Source organism: Portunus trituberculatus, chromosome 13 (genome assembly GCF_017591435.1).
Source record: "Portunus trituberculatus isolate SZX2019 chromosome 13, ASM1759143v1, whole genome shotgun sequence".
In the NCBI taxonomy this organism is placed as follows: Eukaryota; Metazoa; Arthropoda; class Malacostraca; order Decapoda; family Portunidae; genus Portunus; species Portunus trituberculatus.
Window position 1 is genome coordinate 2,334,281 of NC_059267.1, and position 15,000 is coordinate 2,349,280.

Sequence of the window (15,000 nt, forward strand, 5' to 3'; positions counted from 1 at the left end):
AGAGAGAGAGTACCATCTCCCCTCCGTGAACAATGCAATTAGCTTGTTCCAAAAAGATATAATGAGAGAGCGAGAGAGGGACGGGGAGAAGGAGAGGGAGAGGGAGAGCAGGAGCAGGAAAGAGGGAGAGAGAGAGAGAGAGAGAGAGAGGAAGAGACAAGAGACATCAGGGAGAGGATGAGGGGAAGAGAAATAGACACAAATTAAAGGACAGATAGACAGATGGACATGAGGGAGGGAGAGGGAGGGAGAGGGAGACGATAGAGAGAGGAGGAGGAGGGAGAGAGGAGAGGGGAAACAGATAGAAAGGAAGGGGAAACAGAGTCAAATAAGGGAAAATTCTGAAAGGGGAAACAGAACAAGTCTCTCTCTCTCTCTCTCTCTCTCTCTCTCTCTCTCTCTCTCTCTCTCTCTCTCTCTCTCTAGTAGTAGTAGTAGTAGTAGTAACAGTACAACTACAACTTTAATACCTCTCTCTCTCTCTCTACTAATTACTCTCTATTTTTCCCTCTCCCTCTATTCTTCTCTTCCTCTCCCTCTCCCTTTCCCTCTCCCTCTCCCTCCCCCTCCTTCTCTCCCTCTCCCATTACCACAATCCTTCCCCCTCCATCTCCCCCATCAATACCTCCACTCTTCTCTCTCTCTCTCTCTCTCTCTCTCTCTCTCTCTCTCTCTCTCTCTCTCTCTCTGAACTGAAAAGCACTCAACATGATCTCTTTGATTGCAGATAAAAAAAAATGTGAGAGTATTTTTTTCCAGAACTTAATGCACACACACACACACACACACACACACACACACACACACACACACACACACACCACACACACATATACATATACTCTATTTAAGGGTCTATTGTAGTTCTGTTCGTGTAATTTGTATGATTTCTGTATATATATATATATATGTGTGTAGGTGTGTGTGTGTGTGTGTGTGTGTGTGTGTGTGTGTAATTCACTGTTTGATCTGGTGCAGTCTCTGACGAGACAGCCAGACGTTACCCTACGGAACGAGCTCAGAGCTCATTATTTCCGATCTTCGGATAGTCCTGAGACCAGGCACACACCACACACCGGGACAACAAGGTCACAACTCCTCGATTTACATCCCGTACCTACTCACTGCTGGGTGAACAGCACCTACACGTGAAAGGAGACACACCCAAATATCTCCACCCGGCCGGGGAATCGAACCCCGGTCCTCTGGCTTGTGAAGCCAGCGCTCTAACCACTGAGCTACCGGGCCGTGTGTGTGTGTGTGTGTGTGTGTGTGTGTGTGTGTGTGTGTCCTTCTTCTGCTACTACTACTACTACTACTACTACTACTACTACTACTACTACTACTACTACTACTACTACTACCACAACTACTACTACTACAACTACAACTACTACCACAACTGCTACAACCACAACCACAACCACAAAGAAAATATATATAAAGAAAAGAAACAAAGGTAGGAAAGGTGGCAGGAAAATTATCAGTAGCAAACGAGACAAGAAAAAAAGAACAAAGGAGGAAAAAGAGAAAAGAAAAAAAAAGAAAAGGAGGAAAAGAAATATAAAGCCGACCATTTGAAGTTCTTTACCACCACCATCAACACCACCACCACCACCACTACTACTACTACTACTACTACTACTGTTTTGTTGTTGTTGTTGTTGTTGTTGTCCATTTTTTGCATATTTTTCTTATTTTCATCATATTTTCATTTCTTTCCATTTAATTAAGAAAAATACCAGATGAAAGAAAGAGAACGTTAAAAAATTATAAAAAAAATTCGAGAGAGAGAGAGAGAGAGAGAGAGAGAGAGAGAGAGAGAGAGAGAGAGAGAGCGTGTACCTGGAAGGGAAGGTGAGCGGGTCTCATTAGTGGTCCTCTTTAGGTGAAGGTTTAGGGTGCCACTGAAATTTTCCCGCTGAGAGAGAGAGAGAGAGAGAGAGAGAGAGAGAGAGGCGTAGTACATGAAAAAAATGTGAGATATGATAAGGAGGAGGAGGAGGAGGAAAAATAATTAAAGAAAAGAATTCAAGTTACATATCTTCATCCTTTTGTGTACTTTCTCTCTCTCTCTCTCTCTCTCTCTCTCTCTCTCTCTCTCTCTCTCTCTCTCTCTAATAATAATAATAATAATAATAATAATAATAATAATAAGTAGTTAGGACAGGTAATGAACTAATTAACACCGAAACCAGGTTACAAAATATTACAGGTAGAGAGAACCCATTATGAGAAACTACAGGACTGCATCTCTCTCTCTCTCTCTCTCTCTCTCTCTCTCTCTCTCTCTCTCTCTCTCTCTCTCAACTATCACCATTAATATGCCACGCTTAAAAAGTAAAGAGAGAGAGAGAGAGAGAGAGAGAGAGAGAGAGAGAGAGAGAGAGAGAGAGAGAGAGAGAGAGAGAGAGCAAATATATGCATGGCACACCTCTCTTTCTCTCTTTCTTATCCAACTGTTGCTGTTACTCCTCCTTCCCCTCCCCCTCCCTCTCCCCCCTCTCTCCTCTCTCTCTCCCTCTCCCTCTCTCTCTCTTTCCCTCTCACTCTCTCCCTCTCACTTCGCCACAAACGATTTTCAGAAGTCAAAATAAAATGCTCTTTCGTTTTAGTGTGTGTGTGTGTGTGTGTGTGTGTGTGTGTGTGTGTGTGTGTGTGTGTGTGTGTGTGTGTGTGTGTGTGTGTGTGTGTGTGTGTTTAGGAATGGGGGACATTTCTCACAAAGGCGACAACATTACAATAAACAGTAAGCCATATCTCTCTCTCTCTCTCTCTCTCTCTCTCTCTCTCTCTTCCCAGCAGACCTATTAAACTCTTTTTTTAGTTTGAGAGAGAGAGAGAGAGAGAGAGAGAGAGAGAGAGAGAGAGAGAGAGAGAGAGAGAGAGAGAGAGAGAGAGAGAGAGAGAGAGAGAGAGAGAGAGAGAGAGAGAGAGAGAGAGAGAGAGAGCGGAAATATTTCACCTGGCATCCACCCCTTCCGGTACTCTCACCTGGGAAGTGTTTCATTATAAGGTTAATTAGTTACCTTTGTATTTATTTCACCTAATATTCCCTAACTTAACTTTAAAACTTTACCTAACTTAACATATAGGATCAATTATTTCTAACTTAGCCTCTTCAGTACTGGGATGCATTTTTCTCTTGAAATTGGGGTATGATCAGACCATTTTATTGACATTAGGAATGGTCTATGAAGGTCAGAAGATTGATGGTCACAGTCTTCACTATTTCAATCCCCCTCATGAGTTTCTGACCTTGAATTTTGTGAGATCAGACCATTTTATTGACTTTAGGAAGGGTCTATGGACATCAGAAGATTGATGGCTACAGTCTTCACTATTTTAATCTTCACACAAGTTTCTGAAGCTGTATAAAATCACCAAATTGTAAGTAGAATGAATATGGAAATGCGTCATGGTACTGAAGGGGTTAAACAACTCTTGATTTACCTAACCCCAAATTTACCTAACCTTACTTAACCCAATCTTAACCTAACCTAACTCAAACTAATTCGATTTAATCTAACCTTAACTGGTGTCACTGAATTTTCTAATCCAACCTTGCCAAAAATCTAAAAAATCTTGACTTACTTAACCCCAAATTAACCAAGCCCAAATAAACCCAACTTAACCTAACCTAACCTAACACTGAATCATTCAACTTTCTAATCTAACCTTGTCAAAAATCTAAACTAATATTGACTTACCTAACCTAAATTCAAGTAAACAAACCCAACCTAACGTCACCTAACCTAACCTAACCTAAGCTAATCTAACGACCTAACGCTTTTCTTTCCTCTAGAGAACCATCACCCAAGTCGGCCTTATTTTGGTTGATCCTCTCTCCTACATAAGAAAAAAAAATCCTAGTTTAATCTAGCCTAACCTTGCCTTACTTCATCTTAACCTAACCTAACCAAACCAAATATAAGTTAATCTAATCGCATCATAATCTTACGTAACCTCTCTCTCTCTCTCTCTCTCTCTCTCTCTCTCTCTCTCTCTCTCTCTCTCTCTCTCTCTCTCTCTCTCTCATTTCCACTTTATTTTCTTCTTCAAAGCGTTCCTTGCTTTCATATCTTCATTCCCTTCCTTTCTTCTTGTTACTCTCTCTCTCTCTCTCTCTCTCTCTCTCTCTCTCCTATTTCCAATTTATTCCCTTCTTCAAAGCTTCTCTGTCGTACCCAAAACACCCTCCAGGTAAGAGACCCACCAATCTAACCTCACCTAACCTCACCTGGCCATTACCTTGACACGAGGCAGGTGTAATGATCACGTACGCTAAGATGATACAGATCTCTACCCTTTCTCTTCCTACCTTTTCCTCGTACAGTGGGAGGATAAATAGATGAAGGTAGAGAGAAGATGAGGGAGGAAGGGCGATGTGGTGTCTAAAGTGCTTTTTTTTATTTGTTGTGGGGAGATGATGTGAGGAAAGTGAAGTGGAGAGTAAGAGTAAGAGGAACCATGTGTCCTTTAGGAAACGCTTCGCTCTCTCCCCACGACTATTTCCAGAGGCTCTAGTTGAAGGCACTCGTGTTTTGAGGGGTGTTTTTATGGCTGTGGGGATGGATTAGCAAGATTTCTAGCTGATCATAAGAAGGAACTGTCTTGAAAACCCGGCTAATCGTCTATGGGGGCTTGAAAAATTGTCGTGGTGAGAGCAAGGCGTTTTTTATTATGGTCGTATATGGGCAGAAGGTTTCAGAAGCTTGTCCGCCTCTGTTTGTCTTGTCACGACTCAATGCCTCTTGCTGTTCTCGTTGGTCACAGCTTCTCTTATCCATCAGATTAGTGATAGCGTCTTATAATCCTGGTAACCTGCTTTCGTGTCTCTCATCTTCCTTCATTTATCCTTCTCCTTCTTACTTCCATCTTCATCGCTTCATTCTTGTTATCTTCTTTCTTACATATTTCATTTCTTCTCGATTTTCAAGTCACATCTCCAAGCGCACGGGTTCGAATCCTGTCCACGGTCGGAGTGCAGGTAGGGTTTCCTCACTCCTACCCACAAAGAAGTGTCCCCTTTAGCCCATAATTTCACGTGCAAACCCCACGTGGTATAAATTATAAATAAATAAATAAATAAATAGATAAATAAGTGAAGGTGAGACAGAGAAAACGAAGACAGTAGAGAAAATATGATGTTTATAATGCATTTTTATTTATTCTTTTCTTTTTTCCAGTTTATTTTTCTTTTTTTTTCTTTACTCTCTCCTTCCCTTTCTTTTCCTGTTTTTTTTTTAGTTTTTCCCTTTTTTTTCTTTATATTCTCTTTCCCTCTCTTCCTTTCTTTTCCTGTTTTTTTTTCATTTTCTTTATATCCTCTCTTTTGCTTTCTTTTCCTTCATTTTCCTGCCTTTTTTGAGTTTTTTTCTCTATTCCCTTTCTATTTTTCTATTTTCCTGTTTTTTCCTCCCTTTTCTCTATACCTTCTCTTTTCCTGGTTTTCCCCTTTCTCTCTATACCCTCTCTTTTCCTTTATTTTCCTGTTTTTCTCCCTTTTCTCTATCCCCCTTTCCTTCTTTTCTTTTTTTTCTCCCTTTTTTACTCTATAACCTCTTTTCCTCTCTTCCTTTCTTTTCCTCTATTTTCCTCTTTTCCTACCTATTTCCAGTCTCTTTCCCTTTTCTTCTCTATGCTTTCTTTTCCTCTATTCCAGTTTTCCCTTTCTCCTTTCCTTTCCTTTCCTTTAATTTCTTTCCTGCTTCCTCTGGCTTCATTATTTTCTACCTATTTTCTCTTTCTTTTCATTCTTCTCTTTATTCTTCAGTTTATTATTTTCTTCCTTTTCTCCCATTCAGTTATCGTTATTTTCATTTTCCTGTCATTTGTTTCCTTCTACCTACATATTTTCCTTCCTTTATCCTCCTTTCTTCCTTTTCCCCTTTCCTTCCTTCTCTCAAGTCGTCAATGAAGAGAAAGAAGAAGTTGAAGAAAGAAATAAAGGAATGACGAAGAGAAATTAACTTGAGAATTAAAAAAGGAGGGAATGAGAGAGAGAGAGAGAGAGAGAGAGAGAGAGAGAGAGAGAGAGAGAGAGAGAGAGAGAGAGATACTGGCAGACAGAGAAAAATTTTAGACACAGCCCAGAAGCACACACACACACACACACACACACACACACACACACACAGCAAAGAGCGCCGCTGTCTGTGTACGTATCACAGAAAACGGAACAAAGTCAAATGTTTACATGGCTCTGTGTGTGTGTGTGTGTGTGTGTGTGTGTGTGTGTGTGTGTGTGTGTGTGTGTGTGTGTGTGCCACTGCAAACACTATTCCTTGACCTGCAGATGTCTGGCAAAAGAGGAGGAGGAGGAGGAGGAGGAGGAGGAGGAGGAGGGAATAACAAAGACAGTGATTGAAACTCGGATATGAATCTCTCTCTCTCTCTCTCTCTCTCTCTCTCTCTCTCTCTCTCTCTCTCTCTCTCTCTCTCTCTACACACCCAAACACACCCCGATCCTCCCATCTACAGTTACCTTACCCATCCTCTCCCTCCTCCCTTCTCCTCCTCCTCCTCCTCCTCCTCCTCCTCCTCCTCCTCCACAATCACGGTCGGCAGGTGGTCTGATGAGCGGTGGACAGGTGAGTCTGTTATATTTTACCTGTTGTTGATAAATTGATGAAGCAATGAGGTGTGAGAACAGGGAAGAGAGGAAGGAAGGGAGAGGAGGGAAGAGAAGATGGAAGAGAGAGAGGGAAGAGAAGATGGAGAAGGGAAGAGAGAAAGAGAGAAAGGATGTTGATGGATTTGAGAGAAGAGAAAGATGAGAGTGGATAGAATGAATGGGGATAGGAGAGGGAAGATAAAGGAGTAGGATAGATAGAGAGGAAGGAAGAGAGAAAGGATGTTGGTGGATTGAAGGGAATGTCGATGGATAGAAGAGAAAGATGTGTGGATGGTAAAGTGGATAGAATGAAAGGGGATAGGAGAAGGAAGATAAAGAAGGTGGGAGGGATAATTATAGATAAAAAAAAAAAGGAAGGAAGGAAAACAGAAAGAGGAAAAAGAGAGTGAAAGGAAGGGAGATAAGAGAGAAGGAAAAGTGAGAGATAGAAAGAGAGGTAAAATATAAAAGACGAAAGGAAAATGTAAGAAAAATAAGAAAATGAGAGATAGAAAAGAAGGAAAAGAAAAAACTGGAGGAAAAAAATGAGATGAAAATTTACCTAATCTAGCCTAACCTAACACGCGAGAGAGAGAGAGAGAGAGAGAGAGAGAGAGAGAGAGAGAGAGAGAGAGAGAGAGAGAGAGAGAGAGAGAGAATAAAAAGAAATACAAAAACAACCCACATAACCATAATTCTCTCACAGGAAATGGCGCAGGTAGGTGTTCTCTCTCTCTCTCTCTCTCTCTCTCTCTCTTTTTTTTTTTTTTTTTTTTATTTAAACAAAACTTTATACAAAGGAACATGTACCCAAAGGCGCACTGTCGTGTGCTACCTATTCTAAGGGTACTACAATCTATTTCTCTACAATATTTACAAGACTTAAAAATAGATAATATACAAGATGGTCAGCATGTAAATGGAGCACTATTCGTTTCACTTCACTAGCACTATTCACGCACTGCACTACACTGAGTGTCACGTCACAAAGAGTGTCAGAGGAGTTGGCAGTGTCTGTCTCCACTTATGTGCCATCAGTTTGACACTGTGTGTTCATCTCCTGGACGTGAGGCACCGCGGCCGTGAACAAGTTCCACATCCTGGAGACGCGTCCTGCGAAGGTGCGTTGATGCTGACACCCGTGGGATCGCGGCACCTCTACGGCGTCACCACCATTGAGCACCGTTCTCGTGCTCCGTGCGGTGACTCTTAGAGGATGACGCAGCCCTGCCAGATGTGGCACTCTTTGCACCTGTGCCTTATGGAACACTACGATCGCCGCCACGTCTCTGCGGTGTTCCAGTGAATCAAGGGGACGCTCAGGCTCTGGGTGAGGTGGTAGTGCAGCATCTACTAGCCGTATGGCGCGGCGTTGGATGCTGTCCAGTCTCCTTCTGTGTGTGGCGGCACAGGACATCCAGGAGAGAGCTGCGTATTCAAGGTGGGGCCGCACCTGTGCCTTGTACAGCAGCAGTCTCCCTTCCTGTCGAGGAAACTGGCGATCCTTCTGAGAGCGGAGATCCTGTGAGAGGCTTTCTTGGCAATGGTTTTGACATGCCTGTCAAACCTCAGCCCTCGATCCACCTCCACTCCAAGTATCTTGACGTCATCTTGGAGTGGGAGAGCAGCAGCGCCAAAGACAACTTTCCTGCCATTGCTGCCATGGCGGCTGGGGACCGAGAGACAACCATTGCTTGTGTCTTCTCCGGCGCGAATGTCACTTGCCATCGAGCACCCCACTCCTTTATCACTCGTAGCTGCTGATTGATGGCCTCAGCAGCCCGCCCACTGTCCTGGCGTGGATAGGTATAGGAGAGGGTGCAGTCATCAGCATAGGCCATGACTCCTGGCAGTAGCTGGAGAAGATCATCCACGTAGATATTCCACAGGAGTGGGCCAAGAATTGAACCCTGTGGCACTGATGCCTCCACTGATGCCTCCTCTCTCTCTCTCTCTCTCTCTCTCTCTCTCTCTCTCTCTCTCTCTCTCTCTCTCTCTCTCTCTCTCTCTCTCTCTCTCTCTCTCTCTCTCTGTCAAGGTCAGGCCAGTCGACGCAAATATAGATTACGTGAAATTAATCGGACTGGGAGAGGAGGAGGAGGAGGAGGAGGAGGAGGAGGAGGAGGAGGAGGAGGAGGAGGAGGAGAAGGAAAGGAAGGAAGGAAAGTAAAAGGAAAACATAGCGAAAGCAAAACAGATGACAAAACAATGATGAGAGAGAGAGAGAGAGAGAGAGAGAGAGAGAGAGAGAGATTAAGGAAATGAAGCGTATGAAAAGCGGAAAAGCAGGAGGAGGAGGAGGAGGAGGAGGGAAAAAATAAGGTTGGAGGATAAACAGAATAAAATATGAGAGAGAGAGAGAGAGAGAGAGAGAGAGAGAGAGAGAGAGAGAGAGAGAGAGAAGTAAAGATAAAAAAAAAAGTGAAAACGGCATTCATATTACACAAACATAGAAGAAGAAGAAGAAGAAGAAGAAGAAGAAGAAGAAGAAGAAGAAGAAGAAGAAGAAGAAGGAGGAGGAGGAGAGGAGGAGGGGGAGGAGAAGAAGAAGAGGAGGAGGAGGAGGAAGGGCAGAAAAAGAAGATGCGCTACACAAATTATTCCAGTCTATTATTATTATTATTATTATTATTATTATTATTATTATTACCTATCATTGCTCTCTTCCGCTTTCTAAGTCGTAAAGTTCCGGAAGTAATTATGTGGCACTACCTTCTCGTCCTCTTTTCCCACGCACACACACACACACACACACACACACACACACACACACACACACACACACACACACACACACACACACACACAGATAATTATTCACTCACAATTTTCTTCTTATCTTTTCTTATCCTATTTTCCTTTGTCATTTTCTCATCATTATCCTCTTCCCCCTTTCATTCCTTCCTTCATTCCTTTATTCTCTCTTTACCTTCCTTCCTTCCTTCCTTCCTTCCTTCCTTTCATCATTTCTTCTCTCACTTCCTTTATTTATCGCTCACTTACCTGTAAAAGAAAGAAAAGAGGAATTAACATAGGGAGATAAATGATAAATAGAGAGATTAAACGCACACACACACACACACACACACACACACACACACAGAGAGAGAGAGAGAGAGAGAGAGAGAGAAAAGTCACTTCCGAACTCTTCCCACAAAGTGCAAAACATCGAAAACATGATAATAATGTCTCTCTCTCTCTCTCTCTCTCTCTCTCTCTCTCTCTCTCTCTCTCTCTCTCTCTCTCTCTCTTCTATATTTTCACAGTTTTCAGCCCCTTATCTTAACTTTTAACCGGTTCTAGTCGAAGCTTTGTGGTATTTAAAGGAGTTTTTTCACGATTCTATAGTTTAACCCTTTCAATACCATCACGCGCTTCAACATTCAGACTGGTTACTATTATGTGGTTTTCTACATGCTTCAGAAACTCATGTGGGGATTAAAGTAGTGAAGACTCAGGCCATTAATCTTCTGACCGCCATAGACCCTTAGTAATGTCAATAAAATGGTCTAATCGTACACAAATCTCAAGGTGAAAAAATGTGTCCCAGTACTGAAGGGGTTAAGGTGCTCTAGTGGAAGTTATTGAGGTTTTTTCATGGTGTTTTCATTATTCTAGCGATAGTTTAGTAGGTTATTGTGAAGGTGTAGTGGTTTTCAAGTGTGTTTTTCATGATTTTGTAGTTTAAAGAGGCTGTAGTGAAAGCCATCAGTGTTTTTCAAGAGTGTTTTTCATGGTTCTGTTGAAAGTGAATGTGATTTTCAAGTGTGTTTTTCATTGTTCTGTAGTTTAAAGAGGCTGTAATGGAAGTTGTCAGGATTTTCAAGAGTGTTTTTCATGGTTCTGTTGAAAGTGAATGTGATTTTCAAGTGTGTTTTTCGTGGTTCTATATTCCAAAAAGTGCTTTCAAGGATGCTTTTACGATTCTAGTGATAGTTTTACCAGAGTAGTGTAAGTCTAGTGGAATTTCCTTTTTCTTTTTTTTTTTTTAATTCACGTGATGGACTGGCAAGAATTCTACAATCACCAATGGCAAAACAAACACACACGGAAACCAGAGACAAATAATCCCTGCGGTATTTAAAAATCGCTCAAAAAAAAAAAATGACAAAGCGTTTCAGAATACAACTCCACGCCTGCCTACCCCTCCCCCTGTTTTTTTTTTTTTTTCTCTCTCTCGCTCTCTCACTCTCGCCTTTTTTTCTTCCCCCTCTTTTTCTGCTTGCTAACTTTCGCCGTGTGGATGCAATGCGATTCATCCCAACCACAGCTTCACACGGAAACAGCGTAGCGTGAGGTGACTGTGTGAGGTGATGGTGCGGGAAAGAGAAGTGATGTCATGAAGTGCTGAAGTCCGTTATTGAAAGCTGCTGTGTGTGTGTGTGTGTGTGTGTGTGTGTGTGTGTGTGTGTGTGTGTGTGTGTGTGTGTGTGTGTGTGTGTTAGTGGTCAGTTTTTTCTAAGGTAAGAGTGTGTAATAGTGAAAATGAAGTCATGAAATCGTCTATTAACCCCTTCAGTACTGGGACACATTTTTACCTTGAGATTTGTGGACAATTAGACCATTTTATTGACATTAGGAAGGGTCTATGGAGGTCATAAGATTAATGGCCACAGTCTTCACCATTTTAACTTCCCACATAAGTTTCTGAAGCTATAAGAAATCACTAAATAGAAAGCAAAACGAATATGGAAACGCATCATGGTACCAAAGGGGTTAAGGGGTAGTGAATTCGTTGTAAGGTCATGTAATCACCTGCTAAATATTAAAAAGAAAAAAAAATTAGGAAGAAAAAAATAAAATGAAGACTATAATCAAAATCACTTGTCTTATTATAATATTTGAGGCAGAGTTCAAATATTATAAAGTCGAAGGAAAATCGGTGTCAAGTCGCGTGCGTTTCCATCAGGGTGTCACGCACGCACACCGGCCATTGTTTGCCCTTCGCTCTTCTAATGAGGGACTGGTGCAAACAACGATAACACCACAGGCAGGGGTATAATTTTCTAACGAGAGATGAAACAAGACACTAATTACTGAAAAAAATATATACACATAAAAACGAAACATATATTAACATCAATTAGCAGTTTTTTTTTCTCTCTCTCTCTCTCTCTCGTTTGCATCGACCAGGTTACGACACTGCCAATCTTGGTGAGCCCGACTCTATGACTTATTCCCATTTGCATTGACCAAGGTTACGACACTGCCATGGCATCCCTAATCTTCACCTGTAATGGCCGGGGTTACGACACTGCCAAGAATCGGGGAACAGTCTCTATTACCTCATTTTTTAACCTATTTACATTGACCAGGGTTACGACACTGCCTAGCCTGAGGGACACTGCTTTCTTTAACGTACATTTCCGCAGTAGCAGGCTTACCACACTGTGTTCCCTTAGGTATTTCATTACGCAAGAGAGGTATTGGCCCAGGGCAACGAAATGTATAGAAGGGAAAGACCCACCGAAAAAAGAGTCAGAAGGTGTAAGTAAAATTAGAGAAGTGTTTTGAGTCCCCTTTAAAGGATTCAGGTAGTAGGAAGGGGAAAATACAGAAGGTAAGGGTTTCCAGAGTTTAGCCTGAAGCATACAGGGAGACTTCATGTTTATACGGTTTTTTTTAACACAAATTCTGTTTATTACGAATTTACGAGTTGAAATATATTAAGTCTATATGAATTTACACGATGTTTGTATTCTCTCTCTCTCTCTCTCTCTCTCTCTCTCTCTCTCTCTCTCTCTCTCTCTCTCTCTCATCAATCAAACTATATCAAAATACAAGCCACAGAGAGGAGGGAGAGGAAATAAAAAACCGGAAGAAAAAAATGGAAGGAAAAAAGAAAATTGAGGAGAAAAAAGGAGGAAAACGGGGGAAAAAGTGCTTGATAGTCACACCTTTGTCATGTTTTCCCTTGTCAGAGAGAGAGAGAGAGAGAGAGAGAGAGAGAGAGAGAGAGAGAGAGAGAGAGAGAGAGAGTGTGTGTGTGTGTGTGTGTGTGTGTGTGTGTGTGTGTGTGTGTGTGTGTGTGTGTGTGTGTGTGCTTGTCATTTTGCAAACCAGAAAGGAAATATAAATAAATGACATAAACGTGACAAAAAAAAAAAGGAAGCAAAAAAGAGGAAGACCAGACACAGATGATAACAGCGCATGACTGATGAAAGGAAGAGGGGAGAAAAAAAAATATATCTATATATAAAATATCAGCAAAAATATGATATGATGTCGCGCTGCATGAAAGTGGAACAGAAAACTTGCAATAATAATAATAATAATAATAATAATAATAATAATAATAATAATAATAATAATAAAAGTAAAAAAAATATATACGAAATGATTAAATATGCAAATATATTCATTAAACTGCGCGTAAAATCGAACAAAAAGATAAGGTCAGGTTAGATTAAGTCAGGTTAGGTTAGGTTAGGTTAGTTAGGTTAGGTTAGGTTAGGTTAGGTTAGGTTAGGTTAGGTTACTATCCTTACCCTACTAACAGACTTTAAAATCCACACAACTATTCCATATACTCCACCCTTCCATTTATGACCCTCAATTCCACTAGGTAACGAAACCACCAACCAATACACCCATACACCCATCACCTCCCATCCCACCCATCCTGCTACCTCCTATTCACTCACATCCTATCCACCCATGTCACCCATCAACCCATCCTACTACCCACATACCCGCCCCTATACCACTCAAACTACCACCACTATATATCCTATCCCATCCACCTCCAACTATATCCAGCCCATAACACTCAAACACACACACACACACACACACACACACACACACACACACACACACACACTCTACCCACCCACACACACTCAAACTTCCACCAACACACACTAACTATCCAGCCACACACTCTGCCCACACACACACGCACTATCCAGCTACACACACTCTACACACTCCTACACACACTCAAAACTACTACCAACACACTCTTCACACACACACACACACTCAAACTACCACCAACACACTCCACCCACACACCCACACACACTCAAACTACTACCAACACACTCCACACACACACACACACTCAAACTACCACCAACACACACACTACCCGGCCCCACACACACTCTGTCCACACACCACCCGCCAGTCCCCGCCCATTACACCCCTCCCCTTTGTCACGATCTATTTGTACAAGTTTGGAAGTAATACTGGCGATAAAAAAGCAGAAAGTTTCCACCGCCACACTTAGGAAGCCCAAAATTGCATCCCAGCACTGCAGGACCCCGTGTGTGTGTGTGTGTGTGTGTGTGTTCGTTCATGCGTGCGTGAGTCGAGGTGTCAAGCGTTGCGGATATACTGAACCGAATCTGCCTTAAATGAACCGAACCCATGCGAACCGAAATTAACTGAACCGAAAAAATGAAAAATGTAAAAGGAAACTCAGAGAGAGAGAGAGAGAGAGAGAGAGAGAGAGAGAGAGAGAGAGAGCAGCATAGAGAACAACAGAAAATGGATTACGAGACCACCGAGCTGACAAAACAAAACACACACACACACACACTTCATATACGCCTTTTTAACGAACTATCCATCGGACACCTGAAAAAAGAAGGGGAAAGAGGAAAAAAGAGGAAAAACGGGAAAAAAGGGAAAACAAGGGAGAAGAGGGGAAAAATAGAAAAGTTGTCAGCCACAGTCCGCCTCGCCATAAGTTTCAGGGTCCGAGTGAGACGTGAATCACACACCAAAGCATTGATCCGAAGCCGTTTCATTCATCATTATCCCACACGTTCGGCACTTCCTGTCCTTCCCTTTCATCTCTCTCTCTCTCTCTCTCTCTCTCTCTCTCTACTTGTATTTATTCCACTTATAATTCCACTCTCTCTCTCTCTCTCTCTCTCTCTCTCTCTCTCTCTCTCTCTCTCTCCTTTCATTTATACTCTTTCTTTCTATCTCTATTTTTTTTTCTTCTCATTCTTTATCATTCGTTCTTGCTTTCTTTTCTTTCATCCTACATTCTCTCTCTCTCTCTCTCTCTCTCTCTCTCTCTCTCTCTCTCTCTCTCTCTTTCAAATTGCATATCATTAGCGCAGCGGGTGACGTGTGACGGTAGCGAGTTACGTAAAGAATCTTTGAAGTTACGCACGCAAGGAACGCACCATATTTAGCGCGGAAGATGTGACGTTCGTAAACTGAGCGTAAAATTAACGTGCGTGACTACCCCCCACCCCCACCCCCCACAGAGCAGCCCAGTTCGTAAACCAAGTCATACGAATATAAGAGTAAGGGGTAGATTTTAGTAAATTGCGGAGAGTTGTTCTTAAGTCGAGTATAATTCTTTTTTTTTTTTTTTATTCAGTTCAGTGGTATTCGTAAAGCGAGGGTGATAAAGAGAAAAT

The 15,000-nt window shown here is 42.0% G+C and overlaps 2 protein-coding genes across 2 annotated transcripts in view; one reads left to right on the plus strand and one right to left on the minus strand.

Annotated features, from left to right (window-relative positions):
• LOC123503214 (putative polypeptide N-acetylgalactosaminyltransferase 9) overlaps window positions 1-15,000 on the minus strand; it is a 392,243-nt gene that overhangs the window by 374,379 nt on the left and 2,864 nt on the right. The gene's annotated exons all lie outside the window — the stretch shown is intronic.
• Window positions 6,579-15,000, plus strand: part of LOC123502944 (proline-rich protein 36-like) — a 22,030-nt gene continuing 13,608 nt past the window's right edge. The window contains exons 1-2 of the mRNA XM_045252237.1: window positions 6,579-6,593; window positions 7,323-7,334. Of these exons, the coding sequence (XP_045108172.1) occupies window positions 6,579-6,593; window positions 7,323-7,334 (27 nt within the window). The remainder of the gene's footprint in view (window positions 6,594-7,322; window positions 7,335-15,000) is intronic.